The 20,806-nt window shown below is 46.2% G+C and overlaps 1 protein-coding gene across 8 annotated transcripts in view; it reads right to left on the reverse strand.

Moving 5' to 3' along the window:
* SCFD1 (sec1 family domain containing 1) overlaps positions 1-20,806 on the reverse strand; it is a 417,399-nt gene that overhangs the window by 312,951 nt on the left and 83,642 nt on the right. For all 8 annotated transcript variants that reach the window (XM_029599000.1, XM_029598999.1, XM_029599003.1 and 5 more), the window contains one exon: positions 3,160-3,247. In XM_029599000.1, the coding sequence (XP_029454860.1) occupies positions 3,160-3,247 (88 nt within the window). The remainder of the gene's footprint in view (positions 1-3,159; positions 3,248-20,806) is intronic.

Here is a 20,806-nt window from a genome sequence, read left to right on the forward strand (position 1 = left end):
ATGCTTCAGCAGGTCAGGTAAGGGGTCTAAACAGATCCCCGTAAACCTCTCTCAGAATTAAGAGGTGGCTGACCCAGAACAAGATAATGGCAATTGGGGCAAAGACTTGGGTCCTTTTACAGGGGCATGTTCCAAGCGGCCTTGTCCCATGTGCCATCCTCAGAAAAAGCTAGCTGGAGCTCTCCACAGAGAGGGATAACCTGCCTGAATGAGGTGAGCTGGATTCCACCCCTGCGATTTCCAATGGGAGCTCCAGAAGTGTGGAGGCAAGAGACACCCCCTTGAGCAAACAAATATGACATCCTGGATAGTTGAGGCTGAAGGGTCCCTTCCTTGTCACTAGCTGTTAATGAGGAAAAATCAGCTTTCAATTCAATCAATTTTTCAATGGACTGTTGCATTCCCAGCCTGAGTTGGAGAGACATTCTCTTCTGAAACCAACACAGGATCATCTTCTTGAGAAGGCTGAAGGCTACATAGAGACCAAGGGCACAATGAAGCAGATAGGATCCAGTGTCTCTAAGCACAGCTCACTAGAGGATGACAGAGAAGGGGCCTGGAAAGCCTAGGGTCCAGAAAAAGAAGGTGGGATGGAAATAAGGGTGCCAAAACAGAGGAAAGTTTCAGTAAAGAGTATCCTCCAGGTACCCCTGAAGGATGTTCCCATTCTGAATGCGCCAATGGCCCTAGTGACCAGTGATTCAATGGGGACCAGAGAGTCAATGACAGGGACTGATGCATCAATGGGGCCAGAGACCTGTATCTCAAAAGAGACAAGGCCCGGTGCATCAACAGTGCATGCTTTGGCACCAACTGCTTTGAAGGTGCTGACTGTGCTGCCAGTTCTGATGAATGGCATTTCGTCTTTTATCCCAATGAGCCTCGCATGGAAGGGGGTGCATCTCATGGATGCATTTGGGAAGTGTGCAGGCTCCTGCACTGGACACTTATTTGACCACTGAACTATGATGATTCAGTGTCTAGTGCCACAGTTGTGGAAGCCTTGTCCAAGGAGCTCTGCTCGACTCGGAGGGACCTCAAGGAGGCACCACTCCAGGACAATAAACGAATCTGGCTCTTTAGCGACCTGCAAAGTTCCTCCATCTTCCAAGCCCTATTCCACTGGGATCTAGGATATATTTAACCGCAATCATAATAGTGAGTCGTGATCTGGACCCAGGCACATGTAGCAGATGGCATGGCCAGCAGTAATAGACATCTTGCAGCCACAAACACCGTCCTCTAAGTCACTGGCTGTGGCCTTCTTAGAGCCGGTCATTTCTTTAACATGAATTTCTTTTCTTTTTTTTGGTAGCATTGAAAAGTACTATTGAGGGGCTGCCGAGACAGTGAGTCAACATCTGAAAAAGTTGAAGATAAGGAAAAGAAACTACAAAGTGCAGAGATCTAGAAAAAATTATAAGAGAGAAAAGGGTGCATGTCTGTGAGGAAGCTTGGATACAAAAAAAGAATGAGGCGCTTACGAAGTAGTACACACACAGGAACTCCCTAGCATCCTCACTGGTAAAACTTTGAGTTAGAGAGATGGGTCCATTCGCTGTCAGATGACATTATCTACATACAGGCCGGTGGAGCGCACTGTTAACCCGCGTTTGAACGCGCTAGCTTTACACCTTATTCAATAAGGGGTAATAGCGCGTCGAAAACACACGTCCAACCCCCCCCTCCGAAACTAATAACGCCCGCAACATGCAAATGCATGTTGATAGCCCTATTAGTTATTCCTGCGCGATTCAGTAAGTAAAATGTGCAGCCAAGCCACACATTTTACTTTCAGAAATTAGCGCCTACCCAAAGATAGGCGTTAATTTCTGCCAGCACCGGGAAAATGCACAGAAAGCAGTAAAAACACCCTCTGACTTAATATCATGGCGATATTAAGTCGGAGGTCCCAAAAGTTAAAAATAATGAAAAAAAAAAAAATTTAAAATCGGCCTGCGGCTTGAAAACCAGATGCTCAATTTTGCCAGCGTCCGGTTTCCGAACCCTTGGCTGTCAGTGGGTTTGAGAACTGATGCCAGCAAAATTGAGCGTCGGCTGTCAAACTCTCTGACAGCCGCTGCTCCTGTCAAAAAAGAGGCGCTAGGGACGCGCTAGTGTCCCTAGCGCCTCTTTTTACCGTGGGCCCTAATTTGAATATTTTTTTTTACTGAATCGCCCGCTCTCCCGTGACTTTTACTGTATCGGCCCAATACAAAGACAAATATAGCCCTGTGTAACTGAGAAATTCACTATGTCTCATGCCTTCATTTAGTCAGTCAAGAACAATGAAGAGAGACAATGTCAGGGATGTTTGGCATTGTCCCTCTTCACTTTCAGCATCTCACATTCTGAATGGACTACTCATAACCTCACACGCATGACAATATGACAAACTTCTTCCAAGACGGAAGCTTGTAACAGACTGAATTAACAAACCTGCATTCCCCATCCATGGCCCACTGGCAGAACAAAGAAAGTGACCACCCTAGATGCTCCTTCACTAAACATTCATCTTTGTACCAACTCACCCCAAATCATATTCATTGCTTGAATAAAGTTCAATGAAAAATTATGAAAATGGATAAAAATCTGTATGGTGCAATTTGCACGAATAGATTATTGTTTTAAATGTACATAACACAAGTACAAAGAAGTTGCCTTAAGTATTCTACTTGCTTCCTAAATTTATCCAAATAGCACTGCATACCCAGCAGCTCGTGAAATAGAATAGAAAGTGGAGTTAGCAAAGTCACGTTTGCAAGCTCTACAGCACCCAGATACATTCCCATAACACCACCATTTAGCATTTTTATGCTACTAGATATACACAGTAAAATGTTGACGATATGTGCCCACCCCAAAGCACTTACAATCTGTGGGTATCTGAGGCAACAAGAGATCAAGGAACAAAGTCACAGAGATTGTCAATTGAAAGAAGCAGGATTTGAACCCTGGTTCTCAACCCATTGCTCTAACCATTAGGCCATTCCTTCCCCGTAAATGCAGGTACTTGTAGGCAGTGTCACCAGCTTATCCAGGGAGCCCTAACACATGGATACATTCTCAGTTGTCTCTAAAGAAAGCTATAAATTCTGTTAATAATGCAACAGTTAACAATTCTCTTTAATTTAATTTCATGAAACTGGGTTCACTTGCCACGATAGGAAACAAGCTCCGTGTTTTGATTGCACAGTATGAACATATCATCTTCCAATGTAATAAAATTGAGATATTGATCAAACACCTAACAAGAGAAAGAAAGAAAAAAATCATCAATAGACAGGCTCTCTATTAATGAACAAAGAGTAATACTTTGCACACATCAGCATTAAGGATCAATCTAGACAGCAAACATGAGGAGATGGATGGAGGAAGTAGATTTATCAATGTTTACTTCACCACCTGTGGAATAAAATGACCTTGCTGCTCTGTCAAATTCATACCTGAAATCCATCAGATGACTGCACAAAGCTTATTGAAAGGCAAAGATGAAGTTTGCTGTGATATACTGAATGAAAAAATGGTACTGGACCATCCACATGTATAAAAGCATTAGGGCCTCAAATCCCTATTTACCCTCATGTAATTATGATTTTTTTTTTTACATTTCAGTAGATAATCTCCAAAACCTAAACTTTTGCTTATAAATGTCACGTATATGTGGGAACATAAGATTATAACAATAAAAGTATTCAGTTAACCACCAGATGCTAGTTTTGACTTATACAGCAAAGCCCATGTTTAGAAACTATCACCCTTAGATTACTTCCCTTAATCCTTAAAGCAATAAAGTGAGACTGTTTACTTTAAACAGAGTTTTCTGTAGATAGCAGGATGAATTTGCCATCATATGTGAGCTGACTTTATCCAGTGGCAACAAATGGACTCTTCTCTCCTAGCTAGTAGAGCTTTGAGGAGAGAAGAGTCCCTTGCTTCAACCGTGGAGGGGGGGGGGGGGGGGGGGGTGGAGGGGTGGAGATGAATAAAAGGAGATTTGGATTCAGACAACAACCAATGCTGGTCCTGACTACTGATATGCAAACATTAGGGGAAAAGTGCAGGATTGCTTCTATGGGTAAGTTCAAAAGCAAAGCACGTTCACACAGCAGCATTATATGAATTATCAGGAAGGCTGCTCACCCTGTAAAAATGTTGCTAACAGTAATTTTGTTTTGGGTTTGACAGTTGCTTGGTTTTTGTTTTTTTTAAACCTTTATTTATAACATTATTGTTATACAGGAAAACCAACCTGACATTGCAGTTATCAGCATTGCACAGTCACAGCAAATATACAAAACAGGTTTCCCTTTCCCCTTCCCTCCCCTCCCTTCTCGCTAGGCTTTGTCCATTTCCATTGTGCCATATCCTTCCATGGATTATTTACTAGTATCCTCCTCTGACTGCTTGGTCCAAGCTCTTTGAGGGGGGTATGGCTGTTATTTCGGGGTCTACCTAGGATATTCAGCTCGTTGCAGGCCTGCATCTTGGTGGGCTGCTCATCCTGCTGCCAGTAGGGTGCTGCGGGCTTTGGCATTTAAGGACATGATGTAAGGTTTCCAGATGGTGAGAAACATTTCATACTTCTGGGCTGATGAGGACTGTTTGGCAGACATGTGCTCGAACACCGTTAGTTTGTGAAGATTTAGTCGCCAGAGAGTAAAAGAAGGTTTTATGGGTGTTGTCCATTGGGCCAGAATTGCTTGTTTGGCAAGTAGGAACGCTTTCATCAGGAACAAGCGTTGGGGCCATGCTGCCCATGATATTTTGTCCCTGGGGAAGTCAAATAAACACAGTGATAATGTTAAGGGGACAGGGCTACCCATTAGCTTCTGCAAGCTGTTTAAAATAATTGTCCAGAACCGCTGTATAATTGCACAGGACCAGAAGCAGTGAATATATGAGGCCCTACTTGCCGTGCACTTTTGACATATGTCAGTTGGTACCAGTTTATATCGGAAGGCCATGGCTTGAGGGATATAGAGGCAGAAATTTAAAGTGAATTTCACGAAGTTGGACAGTCTCCGAAACTTTGACCAGGGTCTTAAAGCAGGCTAGCAGGGGAGGTGCAGTCAGTTGAAAATCGAGATCCTTGTTCCAGCTGCCCACTAATCCAACCATGTAGTCAATATCATCAAATAACAGCAGCCTCTTCCTCATGCTAGCACAGGTCACTCGCTGTTTGTAGCCTGTAAAAAATTGGAAAACACTAGAAGTCTCTGTAAGCAGTGGGTCCTTTGGTAGATCCTGAGTAATGAAGTGCCATACTTGGAGGAAGGCGTAGAACTGTTTGTGGGATAGCATATATTCCTCTTGCAGGTCTGTATAAGATCATATAAGGCCACTGTCAGTGGAAAGAAACTGCTGGAAGGTAGTCAGCCCTTTTTGATTTCATGATAGAAAAATTGGGTTGTCCTATCAAGACTGAAAATTGGGGTGGCCAATGATAGACATAAAGGGTGATAGGTCCCATGGCATTTGCAGTTTTCCGCACACATGCCTCCAAGACTTGCGACATGCTTCAAAGAAGGGGAAGGTCTGCATATGGTTGGGTAGGACAGTCGCTCGGGCATGCAGAAGATTCACTAATGTGTATGGCTTGTACCAATCTTGCAAGAGGATGTCCGCAGGTGAGTACATTGCAGCCCCCATTATCCAGTCGTATATATGTCAGAGAAGACAAGCAATATTGTATTCTTGTACATTCGGACAGGCTAGGCCTCCTTTAAGCAGTGGCATCAGTTCACGCAAACATAATCATGCTCTTTTGAGTCCCCAAAGAAACCACCCCCCCACCCAGGGCCTATTCAACTCAATAATATGCTTCTTTTGAATCCATATTGGCAACATTTGCAATATATATGGCCATCGGGGTAGTTCCATCATCTTAAACAACTGTACTCTGCCCGAGAGAGTGAGAGGTAAAGCATTCCACTGCTTTAACTTTTGTTTTGTTTTAGCCAACTGGGGGAGAATATTGGAATTATAAATACTGTATATGTCCACCTGAATCTTAATATTGAGGTATTTCATTTTTGTTTTACCAACCGTATTGGGAAAGTGCCCGGACAGGTCATTCGGAGGGTCACTGTGATGGGTAGCACTTCCGATTTATCTCTATTTATTTTGAACCCTGAGAAAATTCCAAATTGTGCTTGTAAGTCCAATACAAGGGGCAATGATCGAACAGGGTCTGAGAGAAAAATAAGTACATCATCGGCAAAGGCCGCAGACAGGTACTGAGTATGGCCAAACCGGATCCCAGTAATAGCTGGGTGGCTTTCATAGGCCCGTAGTAGGGGTCTAGAGATAAGATGTATAAAAGCGGGGAGAGCAGGCATCCCTGCCACACCCCCCTCTAGAGCTCTAACCTCTCTGACATAAGTCCATTGGACAAAACGATGGAACTTGGCTGCTGATATAGCAATGCAATATTCTCCAGAATCGCTCCCCCAAACCCAAATCTAGTCAATACAGAAAAGAGATATTCCCACGACACGCAATCGAACGCCTTCTCCGAAGGTATCTCGACAGTCCTGCAGTGGAACATCGCTAGCCACAGGCGAACTATGTGCTTGCTGGCAGTTCTGCCTTTTACGAAGCCTACTTGACTCTGAAATCAAGGAAGGGAGAATACTACTTATTCTATTAGCTAAAACCTTTGCAAACATCTTCAAATCAAAATTTAATAAGGAGATTGGTCTTATTGACGCTGGTGACAGCGGATCTTTGCCACCTTTCGGTAGGACAGTGATATACGCTGTCTTAGCATCCTTCGAAATTCCTTCTTGAGATGCCCCCTTAAAATAAGCCACTAGTGTGTCCCCCAGGTCAGTCTTTAGAATCTTATAGAAGTCTGCATTTAGCCCGTCGGGCCCGGCCGCCTTATGCAGTGGACTGGAATCAATACCCTCCAGGACCTCCCGCGTCTGCAATGGCGCATTCAACCACTGGAGTTGGGCTGAAGTTAGTCTGGGGAGTTTAAGATTTTGAAAGAAGATATTTTCCACAGCCACAGCAGAGGCCGAGCCTTCTTTGGAATATAACTTGGCATAAAGGTCTTGTAGGATTTTACAGATTTCTATCACTGCCGTTTGTCTTTTCCCTGGGTGATCCTTTAGCGCTTCTATAAAAGTGTTTCCCTGGCTAACTTTAGCTAAGTTGGCCAATAGTTTGCCCGCTTTGTTGCCGAAGACAGTAGGCTTTGTTGAGTTTTCCGATGAATATGGCTATTTAAGGAGTAGAGAATCTCCCTGTAATTTTTTGTTGTTGTTACAGAGGGGTGGGTTATTAACTGGGTTTTTGCTCTTTGCAAAGCTTTCTCAAGCTCCAGGATCTGTTGGTTAGTCAGTTTTCGTTGGCAGATCAGATAGGAAGTGATCTTGCCCCATATTGTTGCCTTCCCTGCCTCCCAAAACAGCATGGGATTGTCTTTATGCTGGCCATTATGCGTTGCATATTCTTTCCATTTGATTTTCAAAAACTTTTGAAAATAAATATCTTGGGTCAGGTGAGAAGGGAACCGCCAGTGTCTGTGTTCTGTTTTGGGGCCCCCCAGTTTTATCTCTACCAATACCATAGAGTGGTCTGAAAACTCTGAGGGTCCTATTTCTGCTGCTTCTATCTTGGGGAAGCAATCACTGGAGGTAAGAATATAATCGATGCATGACAGCGATAAATGAGCCCTGGCTATGTGGGTATAATCTCGTAGTTCTGGATGTAAAGATCCGCCACGGGTCCACGAGCTGAAGCTGTTTGAACAAGTAAGGAATTCCTTTACATTTTCTCAATCCAGGAATTACTCCTGGGGATGTTCTATCCACCCTTGGATCTGCCACACAATTCAAATTTCCCGCCAATATTAACGGTCCCTGAGCATATAGGAGTATAGTCTGCACTAGATTCTCAAAAAAGGTGTGCTGTATGTGTTGGGGGCATATACATTACATAGAGTTACTGGGACGCCAAACAGTCGTCCCCCCCACCCCCCCCCCAATGTTGATATATCTACCCTCCACATCCGCAAAGGTCTGCTCCATTGCAAAAGCTACTTGCTTCCCTAATAGAATTGCCACACCTGCCTTCCAGTTTACCACTTGTGAATAAAAAATGTCCCACCCAAATCCTTAGCCAATTTCTCTGTGTCTGAGGCAGATAGCTGTGTTTCTTGCAGGAAGGCTATTTTGGCCTTCTGCTGGCGTAGTGATTGCAACATTTTAGCTCGCTTGACCGGAGAGCCTAGGCCGGCGATGTTCCATGATACAACGCGTATCAAACATTGAACACTGCATGCATATTGGACACCACACATTCACTGCCCCTCCCCCAGGCTAGAGGAGCCACGATACCAACCCCGTTGTCCACCTTCAGTACTCCTCAAGTGACCATCATAAGTACCTGAAAAACATACCCAACAGGGAAATGGTTGAAACTACTACATATTGTGGAAGTCCCCATCCCCTCCCTTCCCCTCCCTCCATCCCCCCGTAGCCCTTGGCTGAACCAGCCTGGAATAAGGCCTCCTGGGAGGCAGAGAAACAACTTGATTCATTCGTGATGGTTCCCCCTCCCCACCCCTAAGTGATTCTCACTAATACTTCACAAAGGCAAACAGGAGGTTAATGCATAAAAAATAGTATGTACATCTACTTGTCTGTGCGCCCAGTTCGGCCCATGAGTGACCTGTAGAGTTGAATTGAGCCTGTAGCCTCAGCGATAGTCATGTCCCCAACAAATCCATTAAGAATTGTTTCACTTCCTCAGCGGCTTCAAAGATTTTCCAACTCCCTTGACGTTCTATGCGCAATCGGGTGGGATAATGTAGCGTGAATCTCAATTGCAATTAAACAGGTCGGCACAAATTGGCGAAAAGATTTTTCATTTCTGGGATATTGCAGCCGAGTAATCTTGAAAACTTCTGATTTTGCTTCCCTCATACACTAGGCTCGTGGCTTTCCTGTATGCCTGCAGTATGGCGGTTTTGTGGATTGAATTTATGAATCGCGCTATGGCCAAGCGTGGTCAGGTAGTTCCAAGGCCCTTTGCACCCAATCTGTGCACCCGCTCTATCATGCTGCGTCCGAATAGGTTGTCTAGGCCCAGTGTCATCAGTAACCAATTCTCTAGTACGTCCATCAAATCTTTATCTTACAGCGATTATGGGAAACCCATAAACTTTAAATTATTTCTGCGTGACCTATTTTCCAGATCATCGACTTTGGCTTCCAGCGTTAGAATCTGTTTAGTGAAATTATCTTTGGCATGCAGGAGGGTCTGGGTTTCCATTTCAATATCTGCTATTCACAGTTGAGTATCCTCAACCTGCGTCTTGATAGCATTTAACATCTCATTACCTGTTATTTGTTGAGATAGTTTCTGAAAACGGGCGACTAGGGCCTGCACAACCGCCTTAGTTACCTCTTCCACGAGCGGTGCGTTCATTATATAGAGCGTGGGCTTGGAGGCCCGTCAGCCATCTTGGTTTCCAATGGCTTCCCTGTTTGTTTTTCTTTTCTCTGCGGTTTTGGAGACATTGCAAGGATGTCCGAATGGAAAAAATGATCTATGCGTGGTTGAAGTGATCCGGAGATAGTTTGAGCCGCCACAATGGTTAATGCCGCCTTAGGTTTGCCTTTAACGGAGAGGGGGAACCGGGAGTGAGATCCCCTGCTGCCTACCCGCTCATCGGATCATGTGATCTCTGGTTTTGATTTTTAATATGACTACCCTTAACATAAGGCTTGGGGGTAACCTGCTCAGAGTGGCAATTACTACGATAAGAAACTTGCTGGGCACACTGGATGGACCATTTGGTCTTTTTCTGCTGTTATTACTGTTACTATGCTATGAACATATGTGGGAGTTCCCATACATGCACTGCCTTATGAACCCACTCAGTCAATATCAAAACTAATCCTAGCTAAGTAGACAACTCTCTAGATATTTTGCATGACTAATTCATCCTGCTATCTCTGGAAAATACTATTTATGGTAAGCAAACTTGCTTTTTCCATCGATAAGCAGGCTGAATTAGCCATGAAATGTGGAGAGTCCCAAGCGGAGGGTTGCCGACAACATTTACTTAGCAAGCAACCTGGACTCCACCATGGAGAATAGACTACTGCGAGAACAGGTTATTTATTTGTTTACATTTATAGCCCACTTGCCTCCAGTGTTCACAGCTAGTTACAATAGTACATACACAGTAGATAAAAACTAATATATCCAATCAACATATATAACGTACATAATCAAAAACATAGGCAACTGGGTATTAAATTCAAAGTAACTGCAAAGGTAAATAATAACTGTAACAGAGAACTGCTACCTAGCTTAAATGACGCATCATAACTGAGTGATTAACTAGTATTAATAGCAAGCGGGAACAAATAAGTTTTAAGATGTTTCTTAAATTGCTTTGTACATGTAACTAACCAAAGCTGTTCAGGGAAAGAGTTCCAAAAGACAAGACCTGCTACAGAGAAGACTCTATTGCAGACCTTGCCCAAACAGGCTAGTCTGAGAGAAGGAATCTCCAAAAACTCGTAATTTGCAGTGTGTACAACCTATTGGGTTGATAAATACAAATTAAAGTATTTAAAGTCATAATGGTACATGTATTGATTATTTTATGAATCATAATTGCAATTTTATATTTCACCCTCCCTTGTATCAACAACCAATGGAGTGATTCTAATATGGGGGTGATACGTTCACGCATACTAGCACCTTTTAATATTCAAAAGGCAGAATTTTGTACAATTTGTAACGGATGTAAAGTACTGGTTGGCAGCTTAAGATAACATGAGTAGCAAAAACGGTTTCAGGAATTTTAGCATCCACAATTTATACAAGGAGGATCAGTTGACATTTTGTATGTGTGCATGCATCGATAAATCACTCACCAAGGTAATATCAAGATTGAATATCTGCTGCAAAATGGGTAACTTACAACCATCAAATTGCAACTCAGTGGGAGGATTGGTCACAGGGGTTCTGCTCAGGATTATCATGGAGCAATTAGTTCAGGAACCAAGGAGAAAGGGAGCTATTTTAGATTTAATTCTTAGTGGAACACAGGATTTTGTAAAAGAGGTAACAGTGGTGGGGCCACTTGGCAATACTAATCACAACATAATCAAATTTGAACTAATGACTGGAAGGGGGGGGGGGGGAGGGAATATGTAAACCTACAGCTCTAACACTATATTTTCAAAAGGGAAACTTTGATAAAATGAGGAAAATAGAAAAAAACTGAAAGGTGCAGCTGCAAAGGTTAAAAGTGTACAACAGGTATAGACATTGTTTAAAAATACCATCTTAAAAGTGAGGTCCAGATGTATTCCACACATTAAGAAAGGTGGGAGGAAGATAAAACGATTACTGGCATGGTTAAAAGGTGAGATGAAAGAGGCTATTTTAGCCAAAAAAAAATCCTTCAAAAATTGGAAGAAGGATCCATCTGAAGAAAATATGAAAAAGCATAAGCACTGTAAACACTGATAAGGCAGGCCAAGAGAGAATTTGAAATGAAGCTGGCCGGAAAGGGAAAAACTCATAATAAAAACTTTTTAAAATATATCTGAAGCAAGAAACCTGTGAGATCGTTAGAAGACCGAGATGTTAAAGGGACTCTTAGAAAAGATAAGACCATTGAGAAAGACTAAATTAATTCTTTGCTTCCATGTTCACTAATGAGGATGTTGGGGTGATACCAGTTCCAGAGATGGTTTTCAAGGGTGATGCGTCAGATGGACAGAACCAATTTACTGTGAACCTGGAAGATGTAGTAGGCCAAATTGACAAACTAAAGAGTAGCAAATCACCGGGACCAAATGGGTATACACCCCAGGGTTCTGAATGAACTCAAAGATGAAATTTCAGATCTATTAGTTAAAATTTGTAACCTATCATTAAAATCATCCATTGCACCTGAAGACTGAAGGGTGGCCAATGTAACCCCAACATTTAAAAAGGGCTCCATGGGCGATCCGGGAAACTATAGATCAGTGAGCCTGACTTCAGTGCCTGGAAAAATAGTGGAAACTATTCTAAAGATCAAAATCACAGAGCATATACAAAGACATGGTTTAATGGAACACACTCAGCATGGATATACCCAAGGCAAGTCTTGCCTCACAAATTTGCTTCATTTTTTTGAAGGGGTTAATAATCACGTGGATAAAGGGGAACCAGTAGATGTAGTGTATTTGGATTTTCAGAAAGCATTTGACAAAGTCCCTCATGAGAGGCTTCGAAGAAAACTAAAATGTCCTGGGATAGGGGGTGGTGTCCTTTCATGGATAACAAACTAGTTAAAAGACAGGAAACAAACAGTAGGATTAAATGGTCAATTTTCTCAGTGAAAAAGGGTAAACAGTAGAGTGCCTCAGGGATATGTACTTGGACCAGTGCTTTTCAATATATTTATAAATGATCTGGAAAGGAATATGATACGTGAGGTAATCAAATTTGCAGATGATACAAAATTATTCAGAGTAGTTAAATCACAAGCGGATTGTGATAAATTACAGGAAGACCTTGTGAACCTGGAAGATTGGAAGACCAGCCGGACCCCGTGTCCGGCCGGGCGGCGTAATGTGGGCGCAGGCTCACTTCAGAGGCGAGGCGCGTGTGGTTGGAGAGGGGGGGGGGGGGGGAAGGTGGAATAGACGGAGGTGAAAACAACGTGGGGACACAAGTAGGGCTGCAACGTGAAGTACGTGAAGGAGGGGGGAGGGGGGGACTGAAGGCGAGTGTCATAGAGTCGTGGAATGCAGTGATTGGCTTTAGGTGCAAGGGGGGGGGGGGCAGAAGGAGTAAGCGTGGAGAGCTGGGATAGGTGGGGAGAAAATTCAAACTGCTGGTTAAGCAGTTTTAGTAACGCGGGCTTCAGTCGGTAGCTGCGAGCGAGAGAGGGGCAGAAGGTTCGCGCGATCTTAACATACCTTTTGTTGCTGGTTCCTGTGTGATTGTTCGTTGGGGACTGTTCGGAGATCGCAGGCATTTTTTGCAGCTGTAAACTTCCAGTGCTCGTGTGCTGACGGCAGCATGGCTGGCAAGAGGCCCGATTGGGAGGAGGAGGAGCTCGATGGTGGTGTGGCTGCGTTCCTGGAGTCAGAGGAAGCCGCATGGGTGCCGGGGGAGGAGGCAGCAGGCGACGGTGTGCTGATCCCAGAATGGGTGAGCGACTTTGGCGTTGCAGAGCGGGGAGGAGCACGATCGTTAGCTCGGGGGGCGGATAGAGGAGGTGTGGAGATTGAAAGGGAGGGACCGTTGCTGTTAATTGAGAGGTCTGCAGAGCTGGGTGTGGTGAGGGGGAGGGGCGGTAGAGCTGTGAGGCCCCGGGCTAAGGGGAAGTCTGGAAAGGCAGCTTCTAAGAGCTGTGAGCCCATTCTAGCTGCAGAAATGATTTCTGATGCTGCAGAGCGCTTTCCTGGCCCTGATGAAGGTTCATTTGGTGAGAGTGCTGTGTCTATGGGAGCTTTATACAAAACTAGGTTTCGTGGTCAGGGGGGTAAGGGAGCGATGGTAGGGGCGGTTAAGTGGAGCGGAGGAGCGCAGGGCAAGGGGTGCCGGTAGCATGTTGGGGAGGGGCATGGCTGTGAGAGGGGAGAGGGTGAGTAATACGTTATTGGTTCCAGAACTGGCAAGGGGGATGTTGGGGGGGGTAAGCAGGCACTGCATGGGGCAAAGAGGTAATCGTAGATTGACTGGGGGTTCTCGCCGGCGTTTGAATGGAGGGGGGAGAATCGGGAGGGGAAGAGATGACCTTGGTAGAGGGAGGTCTGTGGACAGGGGATGTGCGAGCAGTTTTGGGGAGTTTGGGGGGTTGGAGGTGGAGAGAATTTGGGATATTGCGCCGGCTCCTGTTCCGTCTCCTGCTCCTGCTGTTTTTCCACAGGGGAATTTGGCAGAGGATGATGGTGAAATACCTGGCCCATCTCAATGGGAGGCTTGGCGCAATGACGCGCCAGTGACGGCAGGCAGGGGTCGGCGAGAGCAGTTATACATGGATGATGTGCTGCCTGTGGAGCCTGAACAGACTGGTGAGTTTATTATTTTCCCTAGACAGGACAGAGGTGGAGCTGCATGTGTGAGGGGGGCAGAAGAGAGGGAGGGGGGGAAGCAGGATGGCAAGGACGCAGGTGGCAGCGAAGTGTTACCAAGTGTTAAGGAAGGGGGGGTGGATAGGAAACGGGGGTCTTCAAAGTCTGGGAAGTCTAAGAAAAAGAGAAAGAGGGGGCGCTCTAGTTCATCGGATTCGTCCTCGTCGTCGTCGTCCTCTTCGTCATCTTCTGTTACCTCTTCGGATTCGGGAGCAGCGGTTCAGGGGGGAGCAGTCGGAGGGGCCACAGTACGTGGTGCCCCGGCTTTGGTGGCTTTTACGGAGTTATGGGAGGAGGTTCCGCGTTCCATTCGTAGACGAATTAGGCGTAGGCAGTTCATTGATATTTTTCAGCTGCTGGAGGGCAGGCGTGGTAAGCGTAAGGATAAGAAGAAGAGGAATAAGAGAGATCAATTTGTAGGGGCCCCGATTAAGGTGGCACGAAATATTCATAATTGGACAAGGGCTTTTCTGCGGCTAGCAAGTGTAGTGGGGAAGAAAGATCCGTCACAGTATGGGGCGTTGTTATCTTATGCAGATGCAATCCTAGCGGCCAGTAAGACTTACGAAGGTTGGTCCTGGCTTAATTATGATGAGCGATTCCGGGATCGTATGGAAGAAAATAAGTTTATCTCCTGGGGTACTCAGGATGTTGGACTCTGGCTAACGCAGATGGCTGCAAAACCGTCCTCAGGTAGTATGGGGCAGGGGTTAGTGGCTGGTACTGGGCCTGGGAGGTCCTTTCGGAGGGACGTGCCCGGCAGTAGTGTTGGAAAGGGGGGCGCGGGGCGCAGTGATGTGTGTTGGAGATTTAATCGCTCCACGTGTATTTTCCCGGACTGTAAGTTCCGGCACGCTTGTTCCGTGTGTGGAGCCGGTCACCCAGTGTCCAAGTGTTCAAAGCGTCAAGGGGACGGACCGGCCACAGCACAACCTGCAAAAGGTGCCAGTAGACCGGGTCTTTGAGCGAGCACATACACCTATCTGTTTAACCGCGATGTTGCCATGGTTACGGCTGTACCCGCGTATAAAGGTGGCGGAGTTGTTAGATCAGGGTTTTCGTTATGGTTTTAAAATACCGTTTCAAGGACAGGGGGAAGTTGGGGGTGGGGTCAATTGCCCGTCGGTTCGGCGTATGCTAGCGGTGGTAAGGGAAAAGTTGCTGGGGGAAATAGGACTGGGCCGTATTGCAGGTCCCTTTAATGTGATTCCGTTCCGTGATTTGGTCCTATCGCCTTTAGCTGTGATTCCAAAAAAGGATCCGGGCAAGTTTAGATTAATTCATAATTTGTCTTTCCCCGAAGGGAGGTCTGTGAATGATGGTATCCCGAGGGAATTATGCACGGTGCGATACGCATCTTTTGACTCCGCAGTGCGAATAGTTCGGCAGTGTGGCCCAGGGGCTTTAATGGCGAAAGCGGACATAGAAGCGGCATTTCGTTTGTTGCCGGTTCATCCTGATAGTTTTCACCTGTTAGGGTTCCGCTTTCAGCAGCAGTTTTACTTTGATAAGTGTATGCCTATGGGTTGTTCTATAGCATGCTCTTATTTTGAAGCCTTCAGTACATTTGTGCACTGGGTGGTACAGAAGAGGTCGGGATCGAGACTCGTGGTACATTATTTGGATGATTTTCTATTTGTGGGAAGGGCTGGTTCGGGTGATTGTCTCAGTTTGATGAATTGTTTTCAAGAGGTGGCCAATGATTTCGGGATTCCTCTTTCGGTCAGTAAAACAGAAGGACCTAGTACTTCATTGGTATTTTTGGGAATTGAGCTGGATTCGGTAGCTATGGTATCGCGGTTACCGGAGGATAAGGTTCAGCTGTTAAGGGACATGGTGCGTGGGGCTGTTGGTCGGCCTAAGTTGTCTTTACGAGAGTTACAGTCACTCGTTGGTAGTCTAAATTTCGCCTGTCGGGTGATTCCTATGGGCAGAGTGTTTTTGCGCAGGTTATCACATGCTATGTCCGGTTTAAGAAAACCGCATCATCGTGTGCGAAATTCTTGTTTTTTGCGGGAAGATCTGAGACTTTGGGATAGGTTTTTGGAGGATTTTAATGGGGAGGCGTTGTGGCAATCTAATCCGCGGTCAAATCATGATTTGGAGCTGTTCACCGACGCAGCGGGTTCGTTAGGTTTCGGGGCTTATTTTCGAGGGGCTTGGTGCGCAGCAGGTTGGCCGGAGGACTGGATTACGTCTGGAGTTACAAAAAATATAGCTTTCTTGGAATTATTTCCAATTGTAGTGGCAGTGTATATTTGGGGCGCTCAGTTGGCAGGAAAGAGAGTGGTATTTTGGAGCGATAATCAGGGGGTGGTTGAGGTCATAAATAAGAGATCGGCGCGTTGCATCAGAGTGTCAGAGTTATTGCGCGAGCTGATTTTGCGTTGTATGTCCTTAAATGTAACAGTATGGGCTCGACACGTGCCTGGAGTTTCTAACAGTGTGGCTGACTCTCTTTCTCGTTTCAAGTGGGACTTGTTTCGAGAACTCGCCCCAGAAGCGGAGTCATGCGGAACCCCGGTGCCGTCTTTCCTTTGGAAATTTGGTTCCCAGAGTCCTGGAAAATGCTGCGAGATTCATTAGCGCCCTCCACGTGGACAGGTTATGTAGGGGGGGCCCGACGAGTCTCAGCGTTTTTGTGTTCCTTGGGCTGGGCGGGGGGTCCGATCTCGGATATGGCATTGGTACGTTTCATTGAGCGTGCTCGGGCGAGTGGGTGTTCGCAGGCTGCAGTAGGCCGCCAGCTGGCGGGGTTTTCCTTTTTTATGAAGGCACATGGTTGGGGCTTTCCTTCGGGTCGTTTTATAGTTCGGCGTCTGTTGAGGGGTTGGTCGCGGACAACGCAGAGCAGAATTGATCAGCGTTTGCCCATTACACATGATATCTTGATGCTGTTATGGGAGGCGTTGTCTGCAGTGTGCTTTTCCCCTTATGAGACACTATTGTTTCGAGTTGCTTTCGTATTCGCTTTTTTCGGGGCCTTTAGGATTAGCGAGTTGGTGGCTCGCTCAGCCTCCAGTACTGATTACCCAGGGATTTTGGCGCGGAATGTGGTAGTCACGAACAGAGCAGTATTGATAGTAATTCCGCGATCTAAGACGGATCAGAGGGGTCGTGGAGCCTCCGTGTTGTTATCCAGGGTTCCAGGTTTGACGTCCTGCCCGGTTAGAAATGCAGCTGGGTATTGTAGGGTGCGGCCGGAGGTAGCAATGCAATTTCTAGTGCACGAGAACCGGAGGCCATTAACCAAGTATCAATTCGAGACGGTACTGCGCGCAGCATTGTATGCTGTCGGTTTGGAGGGGCGCAGGTTTGGAACACATTCGTTCCGCATTGGGGCCGCTACATCGGCGGCAACGGCGGGTGTGCCTGGAGGGGTCATACCGAGGATAGGCCGGTGGCGTTCCGGGGCCTATAAGAGTTATGTTCGCCCAGATTCTGGGCATGATTGATCTTTGCTAACTCTAGTTTCTTTGCAGGTGCTGCGTCTGAGCCCATGACAGTTTGGATCATTGGTCATTCGTTTACTTACTGGGGTCACAGACACGCCTGCGGCCGTCCTTACGGCCCTCACTTGGACTTACAACGAAGGGGGGTTCGGGTTATCTGGCTTGGCCGGAGGGGTATGCTGTGGGACGAACTTGTTCCTTATGTTAGGAAGGAGCGAGAGCGTCGGGCAGCTCCTCGGGTCTTGGTAGTTCATTTGGGGGGTAACGACTGGGGTACGATGTCGGGCAAGCACTTCATTAGCAATGTCCGTAAGGACTTAATGACTATATCTATTTTGCTGCCGACGACGATCTTATGCTGGTCTGATATTGTGGTGAGGCCTGCTGAATTGGATAACATCAGATGGAAACGGTGTAGGTCCAAGGCAAACCAACAAATCGGGACTTGGTTGGAGCGCTTGGGTGGTCGGCATATTAAGTATGCCTGGTCATGGGGTAAGGTAACAGGTTTGTTCCGAGATGATGGGGTTCACCTGTCTTTTCTAGGATTAGACTTGTTCCTGAACTCCATTCAGGAGGTCTTAGAGGAGTTATTTCCTCTGTAAAGCGAGGCCGCATCTTTGGGGGTCACAGGGCATTATATGCCTGTGCCTGTGGCGGTTGGTCCGAGCCATAACTGTTCAATTTTGTTGTTCAAGTTATTTGGATTTTGGTAAAGCCGACGGTGGTTGACAACTGAGGGCTGTTGTCAGGGTGTGGCTCCTTGCCGGATGAGGCGGGGGCCGCTTGGCCAGACTCCTTGCAAGTTGGAGGCGGGAGTACACCTGGGTTGGCTCCTTGCAGGAGAGTGTGGCGGGAGTCGGAACCTGGCGTGTTGGGGCCAAAGAGTGTAACAGAGAGGCTGGTTAGGCTATCCTGCCGGAAGGTGGCGGATAGTCTGGTGGGGGCTGGGCAATACCAAAGTCCTAGTTGTTGGTGTTAATGTGTGGATATAAGCTCGGACCACTGAATGATTAAAGCTGCGGCCTTGTTTTACCCACAATGAAATGTGTCTGTGATTATTGGATTGTAAGGGGGTGGTTGCGAGCGAGTGAGGTCCTGCATGCCCACATTATGGAAGACCAGCCGGACCCCGTGTCCGGCCGGGCGGCGTAATGTGGGCGCAGGCTCACTTCAGAGGCGAGGCGCGTGTGGTTGGAGAGGGGGGGGGGGGGGGAAGGTGGAATAGACGGAGGTGAAAACAACGTGGGGACACAAGTAGGGCTGCAACGTGAAGTACGTGAAGGAGGGGGGAGGGGGGGACTGAAGGCGAGTGTCATAGAGTCGTGGAATGCAGTGATTGGCTTTAGGTGCAAGGGGGGGGGGGGGCAGAAGGAGTAAGCGTGGAGAGCTGGGATAGGTGGGGAGAAAATTCAAACTGCTGGTTAAGCAGTTTTAGTAACGCGGGCTTCAGTCGGTAGCTGCGAGCGAGAGAGGGGCAGAAGGTTCGCGCGACCCTCCCACCCACCCTTAGTCCTAGGCGATTGTTGTTGGGGAATTGCAGTTTTGTTTGGGGGATTTGTCGCAGCGGGGGCGGTTGGTCCGAGCCATAACTGTTCAATTTTGTTGTTCAAGTTATTTGGATTTTGGTAAAGCCGACGGTGGTTGACAACTGAGGGCTGTTGTCAGGGTGTGGCTCCTTGCCGGATGAGGCGGGGGCCGCTTGGCCAGACTCCTTGCAAGTTGGAGGCGGGAGTACACCTGGGTTGGCTCCTTGCAGGAGAGTGTGGCGGGAGTCGGAACCTGGCGTGTTGGGGCCAAAGAGTGTAACAGAGAGGCTGGTTAGGCTATCCTGCCGGAAGGTGGCGGATAGTCTGGTGGGGGCTGGGCAATACCAAAGTCCTAGTTGTTGGTGTTAATGTGTGGATATAAGCTCGGACCACTGAATGATTAAAGCTGCGGCCTTGTTTTACCCACAATGAAATGTGTCTGTGATTATTGGATTGTAAGGGGGTGGTTGCGAGCGAGTGAGGTCCTGCATGCCCACATTATGGGCATCTAAATAGCAGATGAAATTTAATGTGTACAAGTGCAAGGTGATGCATATAGGGAAAAATAATCCATGCTGTAGTTACATGATGTTAAGTTCCATATTAGGAGCTACCACCCAGGAAAAAGATCTAGGCTTCATAGTGTATAATACATTGAAATCATCAGCTCAGTGTGCTGCGGCAGTCAAAAAAGCAAACAAATTTAGGAATAATTAGGAAAGGAATGGTGAATAAAAAAGAAAATATCATAATGCCTCTGTATCGCTCCATGGTGAGACAACACCTTGAGTACTGTGTACAATTCTGATCGCTGCATCTCAAAAAAATATAGTTGCGATGGAGAAAGTACAGAGAAGAGTGACCAAAATGATAAAGGGGATGGAACAATTCCCTTATGAGGAAAGGTTCAAGAGGTTAGGGCTGTTCAGCTTGGAGAAGAAATGGCTGAGGGGGCATATGATAGCGGTCTTTAAAATCATGCAAGGTCTAGTATGGGTGTATGTGAATCGGTTATTTACTCTTTTGGATAATAGAAAGACTAGGGGGCACTCCATGAAGTTAACAAATATCACATTTAAAACTAATTGGAGAAACGTCTTTTTCACTCAATGCACAATTAAGCTCTGGAATCTGTTGCCAGAGGATGTGGTTGGTGCAGTTAATGTAGCTGGGTTTAAAAAGGGTTTGGATAAGTTCTTGGAGGAGAAGTCCATTAACTGCTTTTAATCAAGTTGACTTAGAGAATAGCCACTGCTATTACTGGTATTAGTAGCATGGGATCTACTTAATGTCTGGGTACTTGCCAGGTACTTCTAGCCTGGATTGGCCACTGTTGGAAACAGGATGCTGGGCTTGATGGACCCTTGGTCTGACCCAGTATGGCAATTTCTTATGCTCTTTTTTTAAGAGAGTTTACTGTAATGAAGCCTTTACCTGTCACTAAACAGATTACAGCCAAATTCAGAGTGATATGCCAAGAGGCATGAACCCAAAGAGGGGGGGGGGGGAATAAAAAACATATCTGCAGAAACCCAATAGAGTAATTTGCAAAGTTGAGGTAGGTAAATATTAAAAAGCACTGCAGAGCTGATCCCTGTGACCAATTCTTACCAGGTGGAAACATTATTCCTAATTCTTACTTATTGAAAGTGATTGGAAAGATATGATGTAAACCAGTGATAGACTACATCAGCAATGCCACTAAACTACTTGTCCA

This window comes from Rhinatrema bivittatum, chromosome 4 (assembly GCF_901001135.1).
Source record: "Rhinatrema bivittatum chromosome 4, aRhiBiv1.1, whole genome shotgun sequence".
NCBI lineage: Eukaryota > Metazoa > Chordata > Amphibia > Gymnophiona > Rhinatrematidae > Rhinatrema > Rhinatrema bivittatum.